This window comes from Sapajus apella, unplaced genomic scaffold (genome assembly GCF_009761245.1).
Source record: "Sapajus apella isolate SASKATOON/1434 unplaced genomic scaffold, GSC_monkey_1.0 scaffold49, whole genome shotgun sequence".
Lineage (NCBI taxonomy): Eukaryota > Metazoa > Chordata > Mammalia > Primates > Cebidae > Sapajus > Sapajus apella.
In genome coordinates this window covers 1,400,687-1,423,115 of record NW_022436989.1, presented here as the reverse complement: position 1 = coordinate 1,423,115, position 22,429 = coordinate 1,400,687, and the positions used below count along the sequence as shown (strand labels likewise).

Below are 22,429 nucleotides of genomic sequence, written 5' to 3'. Positions count from 1 at the left end.
ATTCTTGTTGCCCAGGCTGGAGTGCAATGGTGTGATCTCGGCTCACTGCAACCTCCGCCTCCTGGGTCCAAGCCATTCTCTTGCTTCAGCCTCCCGAGTAGCTGGAATTACAGGCATGTGCCACCACGCCCAGCTAATTTTGTATTTTTAGTAGAGACAGGGTTTCTCCATGTTGGTCAGGGTGGTCTCAAACTCCCGACCTCAGGTGATCCACCCGACTCAGCCTCCCAAAGTGCTGGAATGAATTGATGGATTCACACCCGGCCCCAAATTCTTAAATGTGGAAGAACATTGCCCAAATCATTCCCAAATCCTTGTCTTTCACATTTCACTAAAGCTGCTCAGTTTGCCACTATTTATTCAGCAGCGACTGTCTTCTAAGTGGCAAAGAAGGCTGCAGCCTTTGTCACCTTGGAGCTGACCTTCCCTTGGGGAGGTCACCCAGGAAGCATTTCAGCAGGGAAAGCTGTGTGCTCAGAAGGTAGGTGCTGAGGGAGCACAGCATGGAGGCTGCCCTGCTCTGGGGTGACAGTGGGAAAAGCAGGTCCAAGCCTTTTCTTGTATTAACTAATGAGAGAAGTGGCCCCAACAGGGAGGTGGCTCAGAGAGGGTCAGCCACAGGCCCCAGGCTGTACAGCAGTGAGTGCAGAGCCCAGACAGAGGGGTCCCAAGAGAGGTTCCTCAACACATCATCACAGACTCCTGCAGCTTCAGTGGGTGTTCCCACGGCTGGTGCCCCATGGCCAGAGCCTCAACGTGACAGGGAGCCCATCTGCCTGATGGGGCCCCCACCCCACGGCCAAGGGGTCATGCCTATCTGTGGAACGGCTGTGGGGCTGATACGGGGCCAGAGGAGAGGGACAGCCTGGGACTGCTGGGCTCCTGGGATGTATCTATTTGTCCAGAGGGGGCTCCTGAGTGGCTTGGCTGAGGGACAAACATAACTTGAAGGAGAGAAGTTCTGGGGCAGGGGGTGGGGACTGTTGCTAAATTCGACCACTGGACAATGAAATCCAGCTCCTCAGAAAGGCAGCATGCTTGGTCTGAAGGGGCTTCACCCAGGCTGGTCCCTCTGGGAAGCCCAGCAGCGAACTAGGACTGGAGGCTTCCGACAATGGTCATGGCTAGGGGCCAATGAATCACTGCAGCACAGCCCTCGGGACCCAGGTTCAGCTGGGGTGGGGGCACACGTCTATCTTAAAGGTTCCCCAGTGATTCTGATGTATCAACTGGGTGAGATTCCTCAAGCTCAGATTGCATTCTGTGCTGACCCCTCCTCTGTGCTATGACCAGAAGGGAGGCTGTGGACAATGCTGTCCATGGCTTGGCCTTGACTCTATAACGACTGTATGGGACCCTGGACAGGAGACTGCCAGGAGGCGAAGGGGGTTGGTGCGGAGGGGGGGTGTCTCTGACATGCTGATGGCCATCCTCCCATCAGTGGGCAGTGGTCACTGGGTCTCTGGCCTGGCCTCTTCCTGAAGGAGGGTACCTTGGTCACAGGCTCTGGGATTCGGGGGCCTGGCTGCTGGTAGCTGGTGGCTGGGCTGCTCAGCCGGGAGGGGGGCTATGGCTCTGCCTCTCTGTCCCCATCCTGGGGCAGCTGACCTCTTTTCCTAGGAGCTCAGGATGCCGCCTGTGCCCTGCTTCTTGATGTTGACACATGCTCACCTGGCCATGCCTCCTGGGGCCCTCCAATGCTGTCCCCAGCCCCTGGAAACCTGTGACTTCGTATCTTCCCCTGGCAATGCTGACTGTCTGGCTGGACACCCCCAGTTCTGGCAGGGATGCACAGGCTGAGGCAGGACCTCATGGTGGCCTGGCCAGCCCAGCCGGGCGCTGGGGGCTCCAACTCCCAGTGGGGGTCCAGACTCCCAACACTGCCCACTGCCCAGCAGAGAAGCTGTGCTGAATCCCTGCCGGGGAGTTCTCACCTCCACTGTGACAAAAATGCCCTCTGCCCACAGGTGCACCCACTGCTGCCAGCTTTTCTCCTCAGATCTGCAGGGCAAAGACCCTACCCCACAGGCCTCCGCCTGCCTGATCTTCAAGCGCCTTCCTCGCGCCAGTGAGGAGCAGTCTCCTGTGCTCCAGGGACTGGCCCTGAGGCGTCCGGAGGGTCACAGGGAACACAGGCCCCGCGTGCACACTGCGCCCCGTTTGACCACCACACACCCACCACATACCTGGGACCCACAGAGCTGGGGCACAGTGACCACTGCAAATGCATTGGGTCCTCCCTCCTGGTGCTCCCCGGGTCTCCCACCAGCTCACGCCACACCTGCCAGGGAGGGGCTGAGTGAGGGGTGCCTTGGACCCCAGCTGCAGCCGCCCGCGCAGACCGGCCACTGAAACATCAAACGTCATCTGGGGCCCATCGCCCCTGACAAAGAACAAGCAAAATCCTCCCGGTGCCAGGGCAGGCTTCCAGAGCAGCCGACGGACGGGCCCTGTTCCCCCACCGGGGGCCGGAGAAGACCCTCCGCGGCCGCGCGCGGGGAGCTCGGGCCGCGCCCCCATCCCCTCGGGGCTGCCCACCTTCCCTCATTCCTGCGGCCCAGGAGGAGCCAGGCGGCCGGGAGGGGGTGTCGCGGCGGCACAAAGGCCCCGGAGCCACCTGAGAGCGGAATGCCGCCCGCGCCCGGCGCGGCCGCGGCCCCTGACACCGCCGGGCGGCCCTCGCGGCCGGGCGCCGCGCTGACCCGCTGGGGCGCTTGAATCCGGCTTTGTGCGCCACTGTCACGCCGCGTTAGGCCCACAATGGCCGGCGATATTTTATATGAATTTCCCCCTGGTCGGCGATTAGGCGGGCGCAGGCCAGTCATAGCAACCTGGAAGTATGCGCCGCGCGCCAGGCCGTCGGGCGCGAGGGGAAATCCCCATTCAGACGCTTTAATGCCGCGGCGCGAAGGGCGTGTGAACCGCCCGCGCTTCTGCACTCTCCCCTTGTGCTTAATCTTGTCGCCGTCGCCGGGATATTGTGCTCCCAGCCGGACGCGGCGGGAAGTCGGCCGGGGTCCCCCTCCCACTGCGGAGAGTTAATGATATACCAGAGAGGCCGCCGAGCAGGGGAGCCCCCACCCCAACGCATCTGAAACGGCAACACTTTCCGATGGGGGGGTCAGGGGTCGCAACCTGGATTTGGGGACGTGGGTTCCCTAAAGAGCTGCCCTCTGCTTCCCCTGTGCTAGCAGGCAGGCCCCGTCTCTGTGCCGGTCTTACAGGCGGGGGACACACAGGGAGGCGGCGGACCACCCCCGAGGGGCTCCTGGGGGTTCTGCGGGAAGGAGAGGAGGCTGCGCTGTCTCCTGCCCGGGGACGGCGCTGGGGAGATGATGGGGGGACTTGTGGGGGCACCCAGCAAGGCTTACTGACACGAACCCTTTATTTACCCTCCCCACCCTTTGGGGCTGGAGGGGTCCTGGGCTCTAACCAGGAACCTGAGTGTACTTTGAGTGGGGTTGGCCTGAGGTTCGCAGCCCAGGGCAGGGGGTGGGAACTGGAAATGCTGAGGGAGGGGTGGTGTGTGAAGTCTGAGCGGGCAGCCGCGGTTGCAGGCCCCGCCCACACTGGGGAGGAAGCAAACCCCAGGCCTCTGGGAGGTGTCCACAGGAGTTGTGGGAAGCACACCTATTTCACAAGCACCAGAGATTGCACACCTCCCCCCACCCAGCCCCCAACCCCTCTAGTAGGTGCCAGGGACTGGGAGGAACTCCTGGGCCCAGCCCACGCTGGAGGGCACAGAGGGTGTGGGCACACGTGGCGTCCCTAGGCTCCTGGGCTCAAGTTCTCCTGGCCTCCATCCCCTTCTCTAAGGATCACACACCCCAGAGCAGGCCAGGCTCTCCAGAGCCACGAGCCGCCTGAGACCCAGCAGCCATCCCTGCCCTGCCTCTGTCCCTGTGTCTTCTTGGCCAGCTTCACCTTGCCAGGGGTCAAGAGAGGGGTGTCTCCAGCTCTGCAGGGAAGCGAGCCCTCCGGTGCCTGGGGCCTGCCACAGGGGACAGAGAAGCTATGTGGTGTGCCCAGTCTCCACGCACTCCAAATTCCTAAAATGCTTTCTGCCCCAGGCAGGTTGAATGTCCTGTTCCTTTTGGACCCCAGAAGAGAGGGCTCTTCTGAGACCAGGCTCAGCTTCTGTGTCGGAGCCCCATGTTCCAAGGCCCGATGGTTTCACCCAGCTGCAGTCTGGTGGCCCCGGCCCCCAGTCCCAGGCCAGGTGGAGGGCAGATGAGCTGAAGGCAGGAGGTGTGAGGATATGAAGCTCCTTCCCTTGTATGTTCACACTCATGCACACATGCACACATGCACACACATGTGCGTACTCACAGGCCCGCACACACTATAGACACACATGTGCACCCCTCATGATGCACACACGAGGGTGCACACTCACACGTGTACAGACACACAGGAGGCTGGGCCCCTCTCCTCACAGCTGGCCGGGGGTTTTTAACTCTGTTCAACAAGGCCGTCTTGGCAGGGGTGGCCAGGCACCCTGTGGCCCCTGCCACAAAGCCTGGGTGACCTTTGACATGATTAGGGTTGCCCTGACCCTAATCCAATCAGATGATTACGGAGAGCGTGGCCAGGGGGCAGGCCAGGGCCTCCACAATGGCCTCCTGAGCAGGTCTCTCTCTGAGGCCCCCGGCGGGCTCCTTCCTCCCAGGCCACCAGGACATCAGGCATTTTGGAGTCTCCTCGGCAGGCAGCAGGGAGGAGCCAGGACTTCCCCCTTCCTATTCAAACCTATTTAAACCATGAGGAGGTAGGGGGGTCCCAGACTCTGTTCCTGAATCAGAAAGGGGAAGAGAAGGGGGTAGTAGGATCAGAGAAGGGGAGAAGGAGAGGGTGGAGGGGACCTGGGTGGGACGGGAGGGAGGCTGGAAGTGCAGCAGGAGCTCAGCCTTTTGCAGAGAGGCCAGCACAGCAGCAGGAAAGCAACCCAAAATGCGGCTTCCCGCCCCATCGCCCCCACCCGACGCCTGGCACTTTGGAGCAGGACCTGGGCATCTGTGGGGCCCACTTGCCCCTGGAGAGTCTGTAGCATTAATCCAAGAGCCCCCCTGCAGATCCATTCCTGCACTGTCTGGAGGGACGCAGGGATGGGGCAACTTCTGGAGTCCTACCCTCTCTACTTCCTCCCAGGCTGCACTTGCTCTCCCTGTGGGCCCTGGGCTCCTCCAGTGATTCCTAAACTGTATATTCTAGCTAGGCCTTGTCACTGCTGGGCCTGCCTGGGGGCCTGCTCACCTCCACATCAGCCCCAACCTTCATATGGGCTATCCCCCCTGCCTGGGGACATTGGAGCCAGGCTGACAAGGCTGAAGTCTCTGTTTCATCACAGTGCTTCAGTTTCCTCATTTGTAAAGCAAGGCCACCACAGTGCTAGTCCCATCAGACAGGTAACAGGATTCAACTGGCCACAGTGTGTCGAACACTTAAACAGTGCCTAGAAAGCACTGGATATGTGTGTTTTAAAGAAAGAAAATCCTTCAAGATTCAGCTTAGGGGCCACCTCCCCTGGGAAGCCCTCCTGGGATTCCCCAAGGCATGCACCATTGTCCTTAGGTCACTTGCGTAATTTATCCTTTCTAAGCATGTGCTGTGTGGCAGAGCGCATCTCTGTGCTTTCCCAGGTGACAGACTGTGTATATTTGCACCACCTGTATACCCGTGACATGTGCTAGAGGGATCCTGTCACATATTAGACCCATGGGAGACCCCCAGAGGGCCTGGCTCCTGTTTCAGGAGACTCCTGGGTCTTCCTGGAGCATGCCAAACCCTAGGGAGTTTCTCCCAGAAACCAAGAGTGGGAGCCATTGATAACGACTGGGACTTGTGAAAATCAGGCACCTTCAATTCTATTTTCCACAAACTTTAAGGAGCACCTGAGTCACATGCTGAAAGGCTTTTTCAACATTTTGATGCTAGGCCACCACGTGAGTTTGGGCATGCATAACTCTGGAAAAAGTCAAAGAATTGAGAGGTGTGTGACAACGAAGTGCTCCCATTTTATCTATTTATTCATGTGAACAAAGTTTTTCTCACATCTGGATCTATAGAGTTTAAAAGCAAGATGGGCCTACCGGAGGCTAATATCCTATTCAGTGGCGAAAGACTGAAAGCTGTTTGTTTTGACGAAAACGTGCATCCATATTGGAAGGAAGAAATAAAACTATCTTATATGTAGAAGGCCCTAAGGAATCTGCAAATAAAAAATCTATTAGAACTGATAAACAATTCCAGCAAGGTTACAGATCATAAGATCCATATGAAAAATCATTTGTGTGTGTGTGTGTGTGTGTGTGTGTGTGTGTGTTTCAGACAGAGTCTTGCTTTGTTGCCCAGGCTGGAGTGCAGTGGTGTGATCTCAGCTCACTGCAATCTCCACCTCTTGGGCTTAAGTGATTCTCGTTCCTCAGCCTCCTGAGTAGCTGGGACTACAGGTATGGGCCACCATGCGTGGCTAGTCTTTGTATTTTTAGTAGAGACAAGGTTTTATCATGTTGTCCAGGCTAGTCTTGAACCCCTGACCTCAAGTGATCTCCCTGTCTCCGCCTCCCAAAGTGTTGGGATTACAGGCATGAGCCACCACACCTGGCCTCATTTGCATTTCTATACACTAGTGACAAACAATCCAAAAATGAGATTAATAAAGCAATTTCATTCACAACAGCATCAAAAAGAATAAACATTAGGAATACATTTAACAAAAGAAGTGCAAGATTTGTATGCTGAAAACTACAAAATGTTTTTTTTTTTTTTTTTTTTTTTTTGAGACGGGGTTTCGCTCTTGTTACCCAGGCTGGAGTGCAATGGCACGATCTTGGCTCACCGCAACCTCCGCCTCCTGGGTTCAGGCAATTCTCCTGCCTCAGCCTCCTGAGTAGCTGGGATTACAGGCACGCGCCACCATGCCCAGCTAATTTTTTGTAGTTTTAGTAGAGACAGGGTTTCACCGTGTTGACCAGGATGGTCTCGATCTCTTGACCTCGTGATCCACCCGCCTCGGCCTCCCTAAGTGCTGGGATTACAGGCATGAGCCACCACGCCCGGCCTTACAAAATGTTATGAAAGAAATTAAAGACCTAAATAAATGGGAAGATATCCTATGTTCATGGACCAGAAGGCATAATATTAGTAGAACAATATTTTATAAATTGATCTACACATTCAACACAATTTCTAAAAATCTAAGCTTTTTTTTTGCAGAAATTGATGAGCTAATCTTAAAATTCATATGGAACTGTAAGGGCCTCCAAATAGCCAAAATAACCTTGAAAAGAAAGACAAGCTGGAGGACTTACATATTCTAATTTCTAAACACTACAAAACTACAATAATCAAAACAGTGTGGCATTGGTATAAAAACAGACATATGGAACAATGGAATAGAATAAAGAGCCCAGCCAGGCTCGGTGGCTCACGCCTATAATCTCAGCACTTTGGGAGGCCAAGGCAGGTGGATCATGAGGTCAGGAGATTGAGACCATCCTGGCCAACATAGTGAAACCCCATTTCTACTAAAATACAAATAAATTAGCCAGGTGTGGTGGTGCGTGTCTGTAGCCCCAGCTAGTTGGGAGGCTAAGGCAGGAAAATCACTTGAACCAGGTGGTAGAGGTTGCACTGAGCCGAGATTGCACCATTGCACTCCAGCTTGGCAACAGAGCAAGACTCTGTCTCAAAAAAAAAAGAGCCCAGAAATAAATTCATACATCTAGGGCAAAATGATTTACAGTAAGGGTGCCAAGACTATTCAAAGGGGAAAGAACAGCCTGCAACAGATGGTGCTGGAATAACTGGATTTCCACATGTAAAAGAAGGTGACTAGATCCCTGCCTCACATCGTCTATGAAAATTAAAATAAAGACCGAGATGTAAGAGCTAAAACTGTAAAATTCTTTGTGTGTGTGTGTGTGTGTGTGTGTGTGTGTGTGTGTGTGTGTCAGAGTTTCACTTTTGTTGCCTAGGCTGGAGTGCAATGGCCTGATCTCGGCTCACCGCAACCTCCGCCTCCTGGGTTCAAGCATTTCTCCTGTCTCAGCCTCTGAGTAGCTGGGATTACAGGCCCGCGCCACCATGCCCAGATAATTTTGTATTTTTTGTAGAGAGAGGGTTTCTCCATGTTGGTCAGGCTGGTCTCGAACTCCAGACCTCAAGTGATCCGCCCACCTCGGCCTCCCAGAGTGCTGGGATTATAAATGTGAGACACCGCGCCTGGCCTAAAACTGTAAAATTCTTATTTAAAAAAACCTAATTAAGAGTAGGTCTTTATGATCTTGGGAGAGGCAATGGTCTCTTAGATATGGCATTAAAAGCCAAGAAACCAAATAAAAAGTTGATAAATTGGAATTCATCAAAATTAAAATCTTGCATGCATCAAAGGACACCATCAAGTAAGTGAAAAGATGACCCACAGAATGGGTGAAAATATTTGCCCATGATACAAAATAAAATCATGTATTGGATAAGGGACTTGTATGCAGACTATATAAAGCACTCTTACAACTCAACGACAAAAAGACAAATAACCCAATTAAAATGTAGGCAGAAGAATGGAATAGACATTACTCAAGGAGGAGAGGCAAGTGGCCAATGAGCACATGAAAAGATGCTCAGCGTCCTTAGATGTCAGGGAAATGCAAATGAAAACTCAGTGAGACACCGTTCACACCCACCAAGACGGCTAGAACAAAGCCAACAAGCGTAAAATAACAAGTGTGGTGGGGATGTCAGAACTCAGAACCCTCAGACCCTGCTGACGGGAATGCACAATGGTGCACACACTTTGCAATAGTTTGACAGTTCCTCAAAAAGTTAAGCACAGAGTTCCTCTATGACCCAATTCTGCTCCTAGGTATATGCCAGAGAGAACTGGAAATACGCATTCACACAAAAAGCGTTATTTATAATAGTCAAGAAATCAAAACAACCCAAATGCCTATCAATGAGTTAATGGATAAACAAAATATGGTCTAGCCATATAATGGAATATTACTCAGCCATAAAAAGAAGGACGTTCTGGTATATGACCAGGCTCCTAGGCCATAGATTTGGGGGCTCCAGAGCAGGGCTCGTTCAAAGGCCTCTCCTTGAAGCAGCTGGAGGTGCCATCAGGTTTATTACCCAGTGATATTCACCAACTTTGGGACTTTGCATTGAACTGGCTGGCCCCAGCGCTTATCTACTGGCTGGGATTCCCATCTATGCAGGTCTGTGCCTTTCCATGGGCGTAGTTCAATCCAGACAGTGATGGCACAGGCTCCCCAAGGCTCAGCTTGGAGGGCACACCCAAGGATTCCTGAACGGCGTGACTCATGAGGCTAGCTTCCTCCTGGCCCCCAGCTGGGTTCAGCTGCCCAGGGTGGGAGTCAGCAAGCTAATACAGGTGTCCTTCCCACTTCCGCAAGCGAGGGACACTCTGACATTCTGGAGGGCAATGGAATACCCTAAAGACTCCTGAGGGTAGCAGGGCTCTCGGGAATGGTGGGTTCCCCTCCGACTTCATACAGCACAGCCTTCCTCCATCACCTGGAATGTCTCCAAGCACAACAGGGTCCCGCTTTCTTCCTAAAAATCCCCACTTCCTTCTCCGCCCTAAGCACCCCACCCTGGCTCTGGAGCCAGCAGCCACATGGCACAGGGCCAGTCTGGTGCCTCTTGGCCTTCTGCAGCGTATGCGTTGCCCATGCCTCCTTCCATGCCACCATTGGCTACAGCACAGCCCAAGAATCCTAGTGGGCAGCAACCGCATCACGTGCATACATAGGCACGCACACGCACAGGTACACACGCACATGCACAGCTACACACACACATGCACACCACAGCCACACGCACACGTGCACACCACAGCGACATGCACGCATGCACACCACAGCCATGTGTACATGTGCACACCACAGCCACACACACATGTGCACACCACAGCCACACGCACACGTGCACACCACAGTGACACGCACATGTGCATACCACAGCCACATGCACGCATGCACACCACAGCAACATGCACGCGTGCACACCACAGCCACGTATACACGTGCGCACCACACACACACATGTACACGTGCACGCCACACACACGTGCACACCACAGCCACACACACGTGTGCACACCACAGCCACGCGTACACGTGAACACCACAGCCACACGCACACGTGCACACCACAGCCACATGCACACGTACACACCACAGTGACATGCACGCATGCACACCACAGCCACGTGTACATGTGCACACCACAGCCACACACACACGTGCACGCCACAGCCACATGCATGCATGCACATCCACATGCACATACCCCACAGCACACACGTGCATGTTGTGCACACATGACACTACATCACACCATATGCCCAGACACATGCACACTCATGTACACACAATGCACCACATGCCACACACACCCTCCAACACATTGGATGAGCTGCACAGCCCTGGGACCTGACCCCTATGCACTCTGGCAGCTGTGCCCAGGCAAGCTGCGCTGGGTACTACCCCAACCAGCAGCTCTGAGAAGTCTGACAAGCTTAAGTCTTCTTCCATTTTATAAATGGACACTGATGCTCCAGGAAGGGAGCTGCCCTCACCCAAGGTCACAGGAAGGCCACCACCCAACCTCCCTTTGCTCCAGTTTCTTTTCCTACATAGACCCTAACGTGTTCATCAGAGACGTCCTCATCCCAGGCCCTTAGTGACCAGTGCCTGGGCTCCAAGCCTGACCCTCTTGTCCCCACTCTGCCCCACAGCGCCTTCTCCACGCCTGAAGAACACAGGCCTGTGATGGGCGTGGGGGCATGGCCAGGACTGCCGGACGCTGGAGGGCTTCTGCCCCTGGATGGCCTCAGCCAGGCCCCGACACCCTGCAGGCAGTGTCAGCTGCACACTCAGGGGCTCTCCTAGTCCGCCATGCATGGCATGGTCCCCAGAGCCAGGCCCTCCCCTCCAGAAGATTGTCGTCTTCCTTCGCATTTGGCTGCAGGGGCTGAGTAAGACCATGCTCTCCTTCCACAGCATCAGCTCATGGGGCTGAGCGGAGGCTGTGAGGTGGGGTGAGGGCGTAGGAGTGAGCATGGGGGCCACCCCTGAGGGAGCCTGTGGTGTGATCTCAGCTCACTATAACCGCTGCCTCTCAGGTTAAAGTGATCCTCATGCCTCAGCTTCCCAACTAGCTGGGATTACAGGCGCCCGTCACCACCCTTGGCTATTTTTTTTGTATTTTAGTAGAGATGGGGTTTCACTATATTAACCAGGCTGGTCTCAAACTCCTGACCTTAAGTGATCTGCCCACCTCGGCCTCCCAAAGTACTGGGATTTCAAGTGTGAGTCACCGTGTCTAGCCTATCTGTTTTTATTTTATATTTTTAGAGACAGGGTCTCATTCTGCTGCCCAGGCCGGAGGGCAGTGATGCCATCATGGCTCACTGTAGCCTTCACCTCTTGGGCTCAAGTGAGCATTCCTGAGTAGCTAGGACTACAGGTATGCACCACCATGCTTGGCTAACATATTTTATATCTGCAGAGATGGGGTCTCGATGTGTTTCCCAGGCTGGTCTTGAACTCCTGGCCTCAAGCAATCCTCCCACCTCAGCCTCAATGGCACTGATCCCACTCATAAGGCTTCACCCTCACGGCCTGAGTTCTGGGAAAGGACACTGATGCCACCTCCCAGAGGCACCTCCTAACTCTGTCACATGTGGGTGAGGATTTCAATGCAGGTATTGAGGGGGCGTGGGGTGCAGACATTCATGCCATTGCAGGGAGGACAGAGAGGACGGTAAGGTGGCAGCCAGGGTCCCAGAGTTTTTCACCTCAGCAACAGAGAACTGGAGTTGTCCACTGTAAAATGAGGGAGCCAGCGGAGAAGCAGATTTGTGGAGAAGTGAGATGAACTGCGGCCTTGGGCATCCTGCCAGCAGCACCCCCAGGAGGGCAAGGTCCATGGGAGGACTTTCCCAGAGTGACCGTCTCGCCTGTGTCCGAGCACCCTTCCTTCAGCACCATGGCTTCCCAGGTCTCCTGGGCCTACTGACCACAAGCTCAGCACAGCTGTGGTCCCGTGGTCCCAGGACTACGCTGGGCCACCCTGGGGGAGATGGTGCTGTGCAATTCCGCCCTACATGCTGGCCTCCCAAAGCAACCCTGACACTCCATCAGGTGGTGGGATCAGTGTCCTTTCCCAGAACTCAGCCTGGAACCCAGGAGGAAGCTCCGGGGCCCTCCCAAAACTTAGACACAAATGGTTAGTACCAACATTGCTAGATCTCCAGAGGGCATTCGAAGGGCCACTGTAACCCAGCGAACATCAGATTGAGGAAGCAGTGAACTTGCCCTGCTGGGAGAGCCTGGCGGTGTTTTCATGTGGTGGTGCCCACAAGCCTCCGGGACAGTGAAGTCCTGAAGACAGATGGGGTTGGAGTTCCCATAGTGGAGGGGAACCCACCTCGAGATAGTTCTGGAGGGAGCAGAGCAGACCTTTTCCCCAAGGAATTGTTTGTCTGTTTTAACCTGTCTGGGTCAAAAAATTTCATTTTGCCTAACTCAGAACTCTCTCAGGATGGAGCAGTGGCTAATCGAAGGGTGGGCTTTGAAAACTTTGAAAGCTAAATAAAAGCCACCGCCACCTGGGGCAACTGGATAAAGGGCATTTGTGAAAAACCTGCAGCCAACACTGCTGAAAAAATCATAGACGACACAAACAAACAGAAGCACACCCCATGCTCCTGGACAGTAAGAATCAATATTGTGAAAATGACGATGCTGCCCAAGGCAATCTGCAGCTTCGATGCGATTCCCGTGAAAATGCCAACATCATTTTTCACAGAATTAGGAAAAACAATCCTAAAATTTATATAGAATCAGCCGGGCATGGTGGCTCAATTGCTGTAATCCCAGCAATTTGGGAGGCCAAGGTGGGTGGATCACTTGAGGTCAGGAGTTCAAGACCAGCCTGGCCACCATGGCGAAACCCTGTCTCTACTAAAAATACAATAAAAATAAATTAGCTGGGTATTGTGGCACAGGCCTGTAATCCCAGCTACTCAGGAGGCTGAGGCAGGAGAATCTGGGAGGTGGCTTAAACCCAGGAGGCAGAGGTTGCAGTAAGCCGAGATCACTCCACCACACTCCAGCCTAAGCAACAGAGTGAGAATCTGTCTAAAAAAAAAAAAAAAAAAAAAAAAAAAAATCATATGGAACCAAAAAAGAGTCCAAATAGCCAAAGCAATTCTAAGCAAAAACAAATGTGGAGGTATCACATTACCCAACTTGAAATTACACTACCAGGCTATAGTGACTGAAACAGCACAATACTGGTATAAAAGTACACACATAGACCAATGGGACAGAGTAGAGAACCCAGAAATAAAGCCAAATTCATACAGCCAATTGATCTTTGACAAAGTAAACAAAAACATAAATTGGAAAAAGGACATCCTACCTAATAAATGGTGCTGGGGAAACTGGCAAACCACATGTAGGAGCATGAAACTCAATGCCTATCTCTCACCTTACACAAAACCAACTCCAGACGGATCAAAGACTTAAGTCTAAGTCTTGAAGTCTGTTGGCCAGGCTGGGCTCGAACTCCCGACTCAGGTGATCTGTCCACCTCGGCCTCCCAAAGTGCTGGGATTACGGGTGTGAGTCACTACGCCTGGCCTTATATACCATGTTTTCTTTTTTTTTTTTTTTTTTTTTTTTGAGACGGAGTTTCACTCATGTTACCCAGGCTGGAGTGCAATGGCGCGATCTCGGCTCACCGCAACCTCCGCCTCCTGGGTTCAGGCAATTCTCCCGCCTCAGCCTCCTGAGTAGCTGGGATTACAGGCACGCGCCACCATGCCCAGCTGATTTTTTGTAGTTTTAGTAGAGACGGGGTTTCACCGTGTTGGCCAGGATGGTCTCGATCTCTTGACCTCGTGATCCACCCGCCTCGGCCTCCCAAAGTGCTGGGATTACAGGCTTGAGCCACCGCGCCCGGCCCCTATACCATGTTTTCTTTGTCCACTCATGAGTTGATGGGTATTTAGGCTGTTTCTGCGTCTTTGCAGTTGAGAATTGTGCTGCTGTGAACATGCGTGTGCAAGTGTCTTTTTCATATAATGACTGCTTTTCCTTTGGGTAGATACCCAGGAGTGGGATCAGGGAACTATAAAAATTCTGGAAGAATAATTCTATAAAAATTCTGAAACTAAAAAAATCCCAGAAGACAACATTGGAAAAACTCTTCTAGGCATCAACTTAGGCAAAGAATTTGTGACTAGGAGCCCCAAAACAAATGCAACAAAAACAAAAGTAAGTAAATGGGATCTAATTGAATGAAAAAGCTTCTGCACAGGAAAAGAAATAATCATCAGAGTAAACAGACAACCCACAGAGTGGGAGAAAATATTCGTAAACTATGCATTTGACAAAGGACTAATACACGGAATCTACAAGGAACTCAAACAAACCAGCAAGAAAAAACAAATAATCCCATTAAAAAGTGAGTAAGGGACATGAGAAGGTTTCACTTAGAATAATGGCCTCCAGCTCCATCCAAATTGCTGCAAAAGACATTATTTCATTCCCTTTAATGGCTGAGTAGTATTCCATGGTGTACGTTCTCTAAAGAAGATATACAGATGACCAACAGACATAAGAAAAAATGCTCAACATCCCTAATCATCAGGGAAATGCAAATCAAAACCACAGTGGCTATTACCTTACTTTTGCAAGGATGGCCATTATTAAAAAATCAGAAAATAATAGGTGTTGGCGTGGATGTGGTGGATGCTTGTACACCGCTGGTAGGAATGTCAATCAGTTCAGCCACTTTGCAAAACAGTATGGAGACTCCTTAAAGAGCTGAAAGCTGTTCTACCATTCAATCTAGCAATCCCATTACTGGGCATCTACCCAAAGGAAAAGAAGTCATTATATGAAAAAGACACTTGCACACGCATGTTCACAGCAGCACAATTCCCAACTGCAAAGACACGGAACCAGCCTAAGTGCCCATCAACTCATGAGTGGACAAAGAAAACGTGGCATATAAGGCCAAACGCAGTGGCTCACACCCGTAATCCCAGCACTTTGGGAGGCCGAGGTGGACAGATCACCTGAGGTCAGGAGTTCAAGACCGGTCTGGCCAATATGGTGAAACCACGTCCCTACCATAAAAACAAAATTAGTGCGACTTGGTGGAGGATGTCTGTAGTCCCAGCTGTTTGGGAGGGTGAGGCAGGAGAATCACTTGAACCCGGGAGGTGCAGATTGCTGTGAGCTGAGATTGTGCCACTGTACTCCAGCCTGAATAACAGAGTGAGACCCTGTCTCAAAAATCTAAAATAAAATAAAGAAAATGTGGTATAGATACACCGTGGAATACGACTCAGCCATTAAAGGGAATGAAATAATGTCTTTTGCAGCAATTTGGGTGGAGCTGGAGGCCATTATTCTAAGTGAAATAACTCGGGAGTGAAAAAACCAAATATCCTATGTTCTCACTTACAAGTGGGAGCTGAGCTACGAGCACACAAAGGCATGCACAGTGATACCACGGACTTTGGGAGCTCAGAAGGTGGGTGCTGGGAGGGAAGCCAGGGATAAAACCCCACATATTGGGTACAGTGTACACTGTCTAGGTGAGGGGTACACTAAAATCTCAGCAGACCACTAACCATTCATCCAAGTAACAAAAAAACCTGTGCCCCAAAAGTTATTGAAATAAAAATTAAAAATAAATAAATAAAAAGAATGAATGAAAAACCTGCAGCCAATACCATATATGCAGGCAGCTGAAAGTTTTCACCCTAAGAAGAGGAGCAAGGGAGTCCACTCTGACCATTTCTGTTCAACATAGGACTGGAAGTCCTAGCCAGAGCAATGAGGGAAGAAAAAAAAATAAAAGGCAACCAAATCAGAAAGGAAGAAATGCAGTGCTTTCCAGCCACAGATGACATCAACCTATGTATAGAAAATCCTACAATTCAACAAAACCTTCTCAAAGCTAACAAACAAATTAACCAGGGTTACAATTGAGGATCAAAACTAAAAAAATGTAGTTTTTGATTAGAAAGTTGTATTTCTATATATTAGCAGAGAAAAATCTGAAAAAAAATATTAAGAAAACAACTCCAAGCTTGTCACAGTGGTTCATGTCTGTAATCCCAGTACTTTGGAAAGTGGGAGCATCACTTGAGCCCAGGAGTTCAAGACCAGCCTGGGCAACATAGAGAGACCTCATCGCCACAAAACAAAACAAAAAGCACAAAAATGTAGCCAAGCGTGGTGGCACTACTCAGAGGCGGAGGCAGGAGAACCGCTTGATCCTGCGAGGTGGCAGTGCAGTGAGCCTGGATGGTACCACTGCACTCCAGCCTGGGCGACAGAGCCAGATACTGTCTCAAACGAAAAAAAAAAAGGAAAAGAAAGAAAAGAAAATGATTCCATTAATAATAGCATAAAAAAGAAAACAAGTACTTAGGAATACATTAACCATTGAGGTACACAACTCATACCCTGAAAACTACAAAACATGGCTGAAAGAAATCACAGAAGCTGGGCACAGTGGCTCATGTCCTGTTGTCTGAACACTTTGGGAGGCCAGGGCAGGTGGATCGCTTGAGCCCAGAGGTTAGAGAACAGTCTGGGCAACATGGCAAAACCCCATCTTCACAAAACATACAACATTCAGTGGCGCATGGTGGCGCACGCCTGTAGTCCCAGCTACTTGGGAGGCTGAAGTGGGAGGATTGCTCGAACCTGAGGCTGCAATGAGTGCGGATCAGGCCACTGCACACCAGCCTGAGCAATGAGTGAGGCCCTGTCTCAAAAAGAAGAAAATTAAGGAAAAAGACCTAAATAAATGAAAAAATAGAAAGATCCTGAGCTCCTGGATTAAAGGACTTAATATTGTTAAGGAGGCGATACTCCCCAAGGCAGCCTACAGAATTAATGCAATCCCCATGAAAATCCCAACGGCCTTTTTTTTTTTGCACAAATGGAAAAACCACTTCTAAAATTTATATAGAGTTGAAAGGGACCCCAAATAGCCAAAACAGTCTCTTTTTCCTGCCCCCCACAAACAATCTGGAATCTTAAACAAAGTTGGAAAACTTACTCTTCCCAATTTCAAAACATACCACAAAGCTACAACAATCAGAATAGTGTATTATTGATGACGGGACATACAGACCAATGGACTGGAATTGAGAGTCCAAAAATAAACCTACATATCTATGGCCAATTGATTTTCAACAAGGGTGCTAAGACCATTTGATGGGAAAAAGAACAGTTTTTTCAATAGAAGGTACTGGAATAACTGAATTTCCATATGCAAAAGAATGTGGTTAGATTCCTACCTCATACCTTACACAAATATTAGGTCAGACACTTCAAAGTACAGATGAACTATTACGTTCTTAGAAGAAAACATAGATGTGAATCTTTGTGACCTTAGGTTAGCGATTTCTTGCTTCAGTATGACATCTAAATAAGTTGGATTTCACTTATTAATACACAAATTTAAAAATTTTGTGTATCAAAGGACATCTCAGGAAAATGAAAAAACCTACAAGATGAGAGAGAACTATTCACCAATTATACCTCTGATGTGCGCCCAGTATCCAGAATATATAAAGAACACTCACAATTCAGCAACAAAAACACAAAGAATTCAATTTAAAAATGAGCAAAGGTCTTGACTAAACATTTCAAAGAAGGTCTAAAAATGGCCCCAAAGCCCATGAAACAGTGCTTGGTGTCATCAGTCATCCGGGAAGCACAAACTGAAATCAGGAGGTTCAACGTCATGCTCGAGGTTGGCTAGAAGTGAAAAATACAACCCCAGAAAACAGTGTGTCAGTGAGGATGTGGAGAAGCCCGAACCTTCAGACAAAGCTGGCAGGAACACAAAATGGCACAGCCGCTGTGGAAAAGAGTGTGATGGTTCCAGCCCATTGCAGCATTCACCTCCCAGGTTCAAAGTGAAACAGAATTACCTTGTGGCCCAGCAATTCCACTCCTAGATACAGACACCAAAAGGTGTGAAAACAGGCGTTCAGACATACATATGTCCAAGAAGGCCACAGCAGCATTACTCACAGCAGCCAGAAGGTGGGGACCACACTCATGTGCATCTGCTGAAGAATGAATAAACTAGAGTGGACCATCCATGAATGGAATATTATTCAGCCAGGAACAGGCATAAGTGCTGAAGCTGTCTGCAGTGCAGGCGAATCAACTGTCCACAGCTCAGTGAAAAAAGCCAGACGAAAAGGACAGGTATTTAGCGACGCCGTTTCTTAAACCCGCAGAGTGGCTAAGTCCCAGGAGAGAAGGCAGGCGGGTGGGTGCCAGGGGCTATGGAGGGGAGAGGAACGGGAACGGCTGCTGAAAGGGGCACAGGTTTCCTTTTTGAGTGATGAGGGTATTTTGGAACTGGGCTGAGGTGATGGCTGCCAGCTCTGTGAGTATACCAAAAGCTACTGAGTTGAATACTTTAAAGTTGTGGACTTTCTGTTATGTGAATTTCACTTCAACTTTTTAAAAAACATGCCAATTTTGTAATCCTGTGTCTGTTCTGTCTCTCTCTGTGTCTCTCTGTCTCTCTGTGTCTGTCTCTCAGTTTCTCTCTGCATGTCTGTCTGTCTCTCTTTCTATTTCTGTGTCTCTCTGTGTCTCTGTCCCTCAGTTTCTCTCTGCATGTCTCTGTGTCTCTCTATTTCTGTGTCTCTCTGTCTCTCTCTCTGTCTCTCTGTCTCTCAGTTTCTCTCTGTGTCTCTCTCTGTCACTCTGTCTCTCTTTCTATTTCTGTGTCTCTCTGTGTCTCTGTCCCTCAGTTTCTCTGAGTGTCTCTGTGTCTCTCTTTCTATTTCTGTGTCTCTCTGTCTCTCTCTCTGTCTCTCTGTCTCTCAGTTTCTGTGTCTCTCTCTGTCACTCTGTCTCTCTATTTCTGTGTCTCTCTGTCTCTCTTTGTCTCTCTATTTCTGTGTCTCTCTCTGTCACTGTCTTTCTATTTCTGTGTCTCTGTCTCTCTCTGCCTCTTTGTGTCTCTGTCTCTCTATTCCTCTGTGTCTTTATCCTTCAGTCTCTCTATTTCTGTGTCTCTCTGTCTCTCTCTCTGTCTCTCTGTCTCTCAGTTTCTCTCTGTCTCTCTCTGTCACTCTGTCTCTCTTTCTATTTCTGTGTCTCTCTGTCTCTCTCTGTCACTGTCTGTCTTTCTATTTCTGTGTCTCTCTCTATTCCTCTGTGTCTTTATCCTTCAGTCTCTCTGTCCCTCAGTTTCTCTCTGAGTGTCTCTGTGTCTCTCTTTCTATTTCTGTGTCTCTCTGTCTCTCTCTCTGTCTCTCTGTCTCTCAGTTTCTCTCTGTGTCTCTCTCTGTCACTGTCTGTCTTTCTATTTCTGTGTCTCTGTCTCTCTCTGCCTCCTTGTGTCTCTGTCTCTCTATTCCTCTGTGTCTTTCTCCTTCAGTCTCTCTGTCCCTCTCTGTCTCTCTCTCTGTGTTTGTCTGTCTCTGTGTGTGTGTCTTTCTCTCTCTGTCTTTCTCTGCATGGCCCTGTCTGTATCTTTCTCCATCTCTCTGTTCCTCTCTCTCTGTGTCTCTCTGTGTCTCTGTCTGTCCCTCTGTCTTTCTGTTGCTCTTTCTTCCCCAGGGTGTCCCCAAACTTCTCCCTTCTTGTGGGTCTTTAAGTTTGTGTATTTCCTCTGCAAGCCTGGCCTGTGCCCTGGCTCCTGGGAGCAGCCCCGCCGCTGGGGGTGGTGGGGCTTAGTCACCCTAAGAATGCCCGCTTTCCTCTCCAGGGAGCAGAAGGAGGAGGGGTACCTGAATGACCCCGCAGGCTCAGTCCTGCTCCGGCCTCAGACCATCCTCCCCAAGGTAAGCAGGAAAGACCACAGCGCCCGTGTGAGGCGCCGTTCCCTTTGTGCGCACAGGCGAGAATGCCAGGGCGCACCGGGCAGGAGGCTCCGTCCCGTTCCGGACTCTCCTGCCCTCCCCGAGACCACCCCGTACCTTTGTCCAGCACGGGCCCAAAGATGGCCAGGCTGTCGTGGACGGTGGTGCAGTTCCACCGGCGGCCTCGGAACTGGTGCTGGCACTCCTGGATGCCGATCTTGATGCCCTCGGCCACGCTGGGCATGATCTCCACGTAGTTCCTGCAGAAGCGCAGCTGCTTGGGGACCAGGCCCGGGATGCTGGCACACAGGATGGGCTGCGAGCCCAGGGAGGAGTACTGCGGCCCGACTGCCAGCGACCTACGAGGGCAAGAGCCGGCGGTGAGTGTGGCGCCGGACGGCAGCACAGGCGAGCAGGCCCCAGGCCCGCTCGAGGGCTCCAGCGCGTTTGGGGGGCCAGACGCAGCTTTCATCATAAAGGAAATCTGATTGTTTTATTTTGCAAGTAAGAGAATTTTTACTTAAAATCCTGATTAGAGGCTGGGTGTGGTAGCCTGTAATCCCAGCTACGCGGGAGGCTGAGACAGGAGAATTGCTAGAACCCGGGAGGCGGAGGTTGCAATGAGTGGAGATCGCACCACTGCACTCCAGCCTGGGCAACAAGAGCAAAATTCTGACTCAAAAGAAGAATCCCTGTTAAAGATCCTGTATGGCCTCTAAAATAATGTTTATAAACCATGCCTTCTAAATTTCTTTTGAGACAGGATCTCAGTCTGTTGCCCAGGCTGGAGTGCAATGGTGCGATCACGCTCCCTGCAGCCTCCAGATTTGCTGGGACTGCAGGGACACACCAGCATGGCCAGCTCACTTTCATTTTCACATTTTGCAGAGGCAAGGCCCTGCTATGCTGCCCAGGCTAGCCCCAAACTTCTGGCCTCAAGCGACTCTCCTGCCCGAACTTCCCAAAGTGCTGGGATTACAGGCATGAGCCCCCTTGCCCAGCCCTTAAGCCTATATGTTATGACACAATGCTGTGTGCTGAACAAACACTCAATGCTGGCTATTTCATTTTTTTCTAGATGTTTTGATATCATCCATGTGTTTTTCTACATGTCTTATCTGGAAGTCTGATTTTATGAGGAGGCCAGGACCCTGCCCTGCCCTGTCCCCAACACTCAGCTCAGAATCCAAGCTGTCCAGATCTGCAACAGGAAGCAACACAGCCCGAGGTTCCTGCCCCGCACAGCTGCGCGCCCCGCGTTCACACCAGGCTGACCTGGAGCCACTGGCAGACTCAAGGCTAAAGCCTAAGAACTCGGGCTGGGGACGGGGTCAGGTGGGGGCTGCCCAGAGGAGGGTGCCCTTGGCTCTGGGATTGGAGGAGGATACTTGGCTTCTGGGGCGTAGGGGTGACCCAGTGCAGAAATTGCTGTGAAACTCAGGACCATCCGGCCAGCCCACAGCCCTGCACTTGGCTCTGTACCCCCAGATGTAAACACGTGTCCACAATGAGACGTGTTCAGGAATCTTCCCAGGCCTTTGAGCCTGAGAGCAGGAACTTGGAAGCCACCCAAGCATCCATCAATAGGAGTGCGATTAAACACATGAAGGCCACCTCTAGGGTGCCATGCTGCTCGGAAACCAAAGGCCTGGGCTCTGGTGCGCACACAGGGAGGAGGGGCGCTCAACCGTGAGACGCTCCTGGGGCCCTCCGCACTACCCAGTCTGAGCCCAAGAGCAGGCAACACCCATCGGAGCGCGAGGTCAGCACCGTGGCCACCTCACTCCCCGGCTCCAGGTCGCAGCAGCTCCCAGTCTGTGCTCTGCTTTGGCGAAAGCCATCCCACACCTGTGCCTTTTAAATTGATGTAATTAAGTTTAAAATTAATTAAAATACAAGAAACGTAAAGTTCAGTCTTTCAGTGGCACCAGCCATGCTTCACCTGTGGCCCTGTGGCTCCCCTGAATGGGACAGTTAGACAGGGAATGTGCCTGTCGTCAGGGAAGCTGTGCCCGGCCAGCCTGGCTGAAGCGCTCTGCGTGTGCCCGGGATGCTGGTTACCTGAGTGCTTCACGTCAGAATGAACTAAGGACGGAGGGGCTTCCATTTTGCTGTACAAAATACACCTCAATTGGAAGGAATCGCCAGGTCCTTTTGGGTACCGGTGGAGGTGGGTGGAGGGTCAGAGGGTTCCTCAGTTACGACCACCTGTCAATGTGTCCACTGGATCCAACCAGTCTGGCCTCTGGACCGGACTCCCAGCGTTCAGCGTCCCCAGCACGTCCACACCCTGGAGGCCTGGCCTCCCTCTTCCTGGCCACGCTCCCTCCTGCCTGGCCCTCATCTGAGTGCATAACCTCGCACCAGACCCCATGGGCATCCCCAGCCCCCACCCAAGGTGCTTGCAGAGTGAGCTCCCCGCTCCCTCCCTCATTCATTCACTACACGCTCGCTCACTCCCTCATTCATTCACTGCACGCTTGCTCACTCATTCACTACACGCTCGCTCCCTCCCTCATTCATTCACTGCATGCT

At 51.4% G+C, this 22,429-nt stretch overlaps 1 protein-coding gene across 1 annotated transcript in view; it reads right to left on the bottom strand.

The window, feature by feature from the left end:
- The window catches only part of WNT3A (Wnt family member 3A), a 56,287-nt gene that overhangs the window by 19,629 nt on the left and 14,229 nt on the right, over positions 1-22,429 (bottom strand). The window contains exon 2 of the mRNA XM_032242094.1: positions 20,012-20,253. Within this exon, the coding sequence (XP_032097985.1) occupies positions 20,012-20,253 (242 nt within the window). The remainder of the gene's footprint in view (positions 1-20,011; positions 20,254-22,429) is intronic.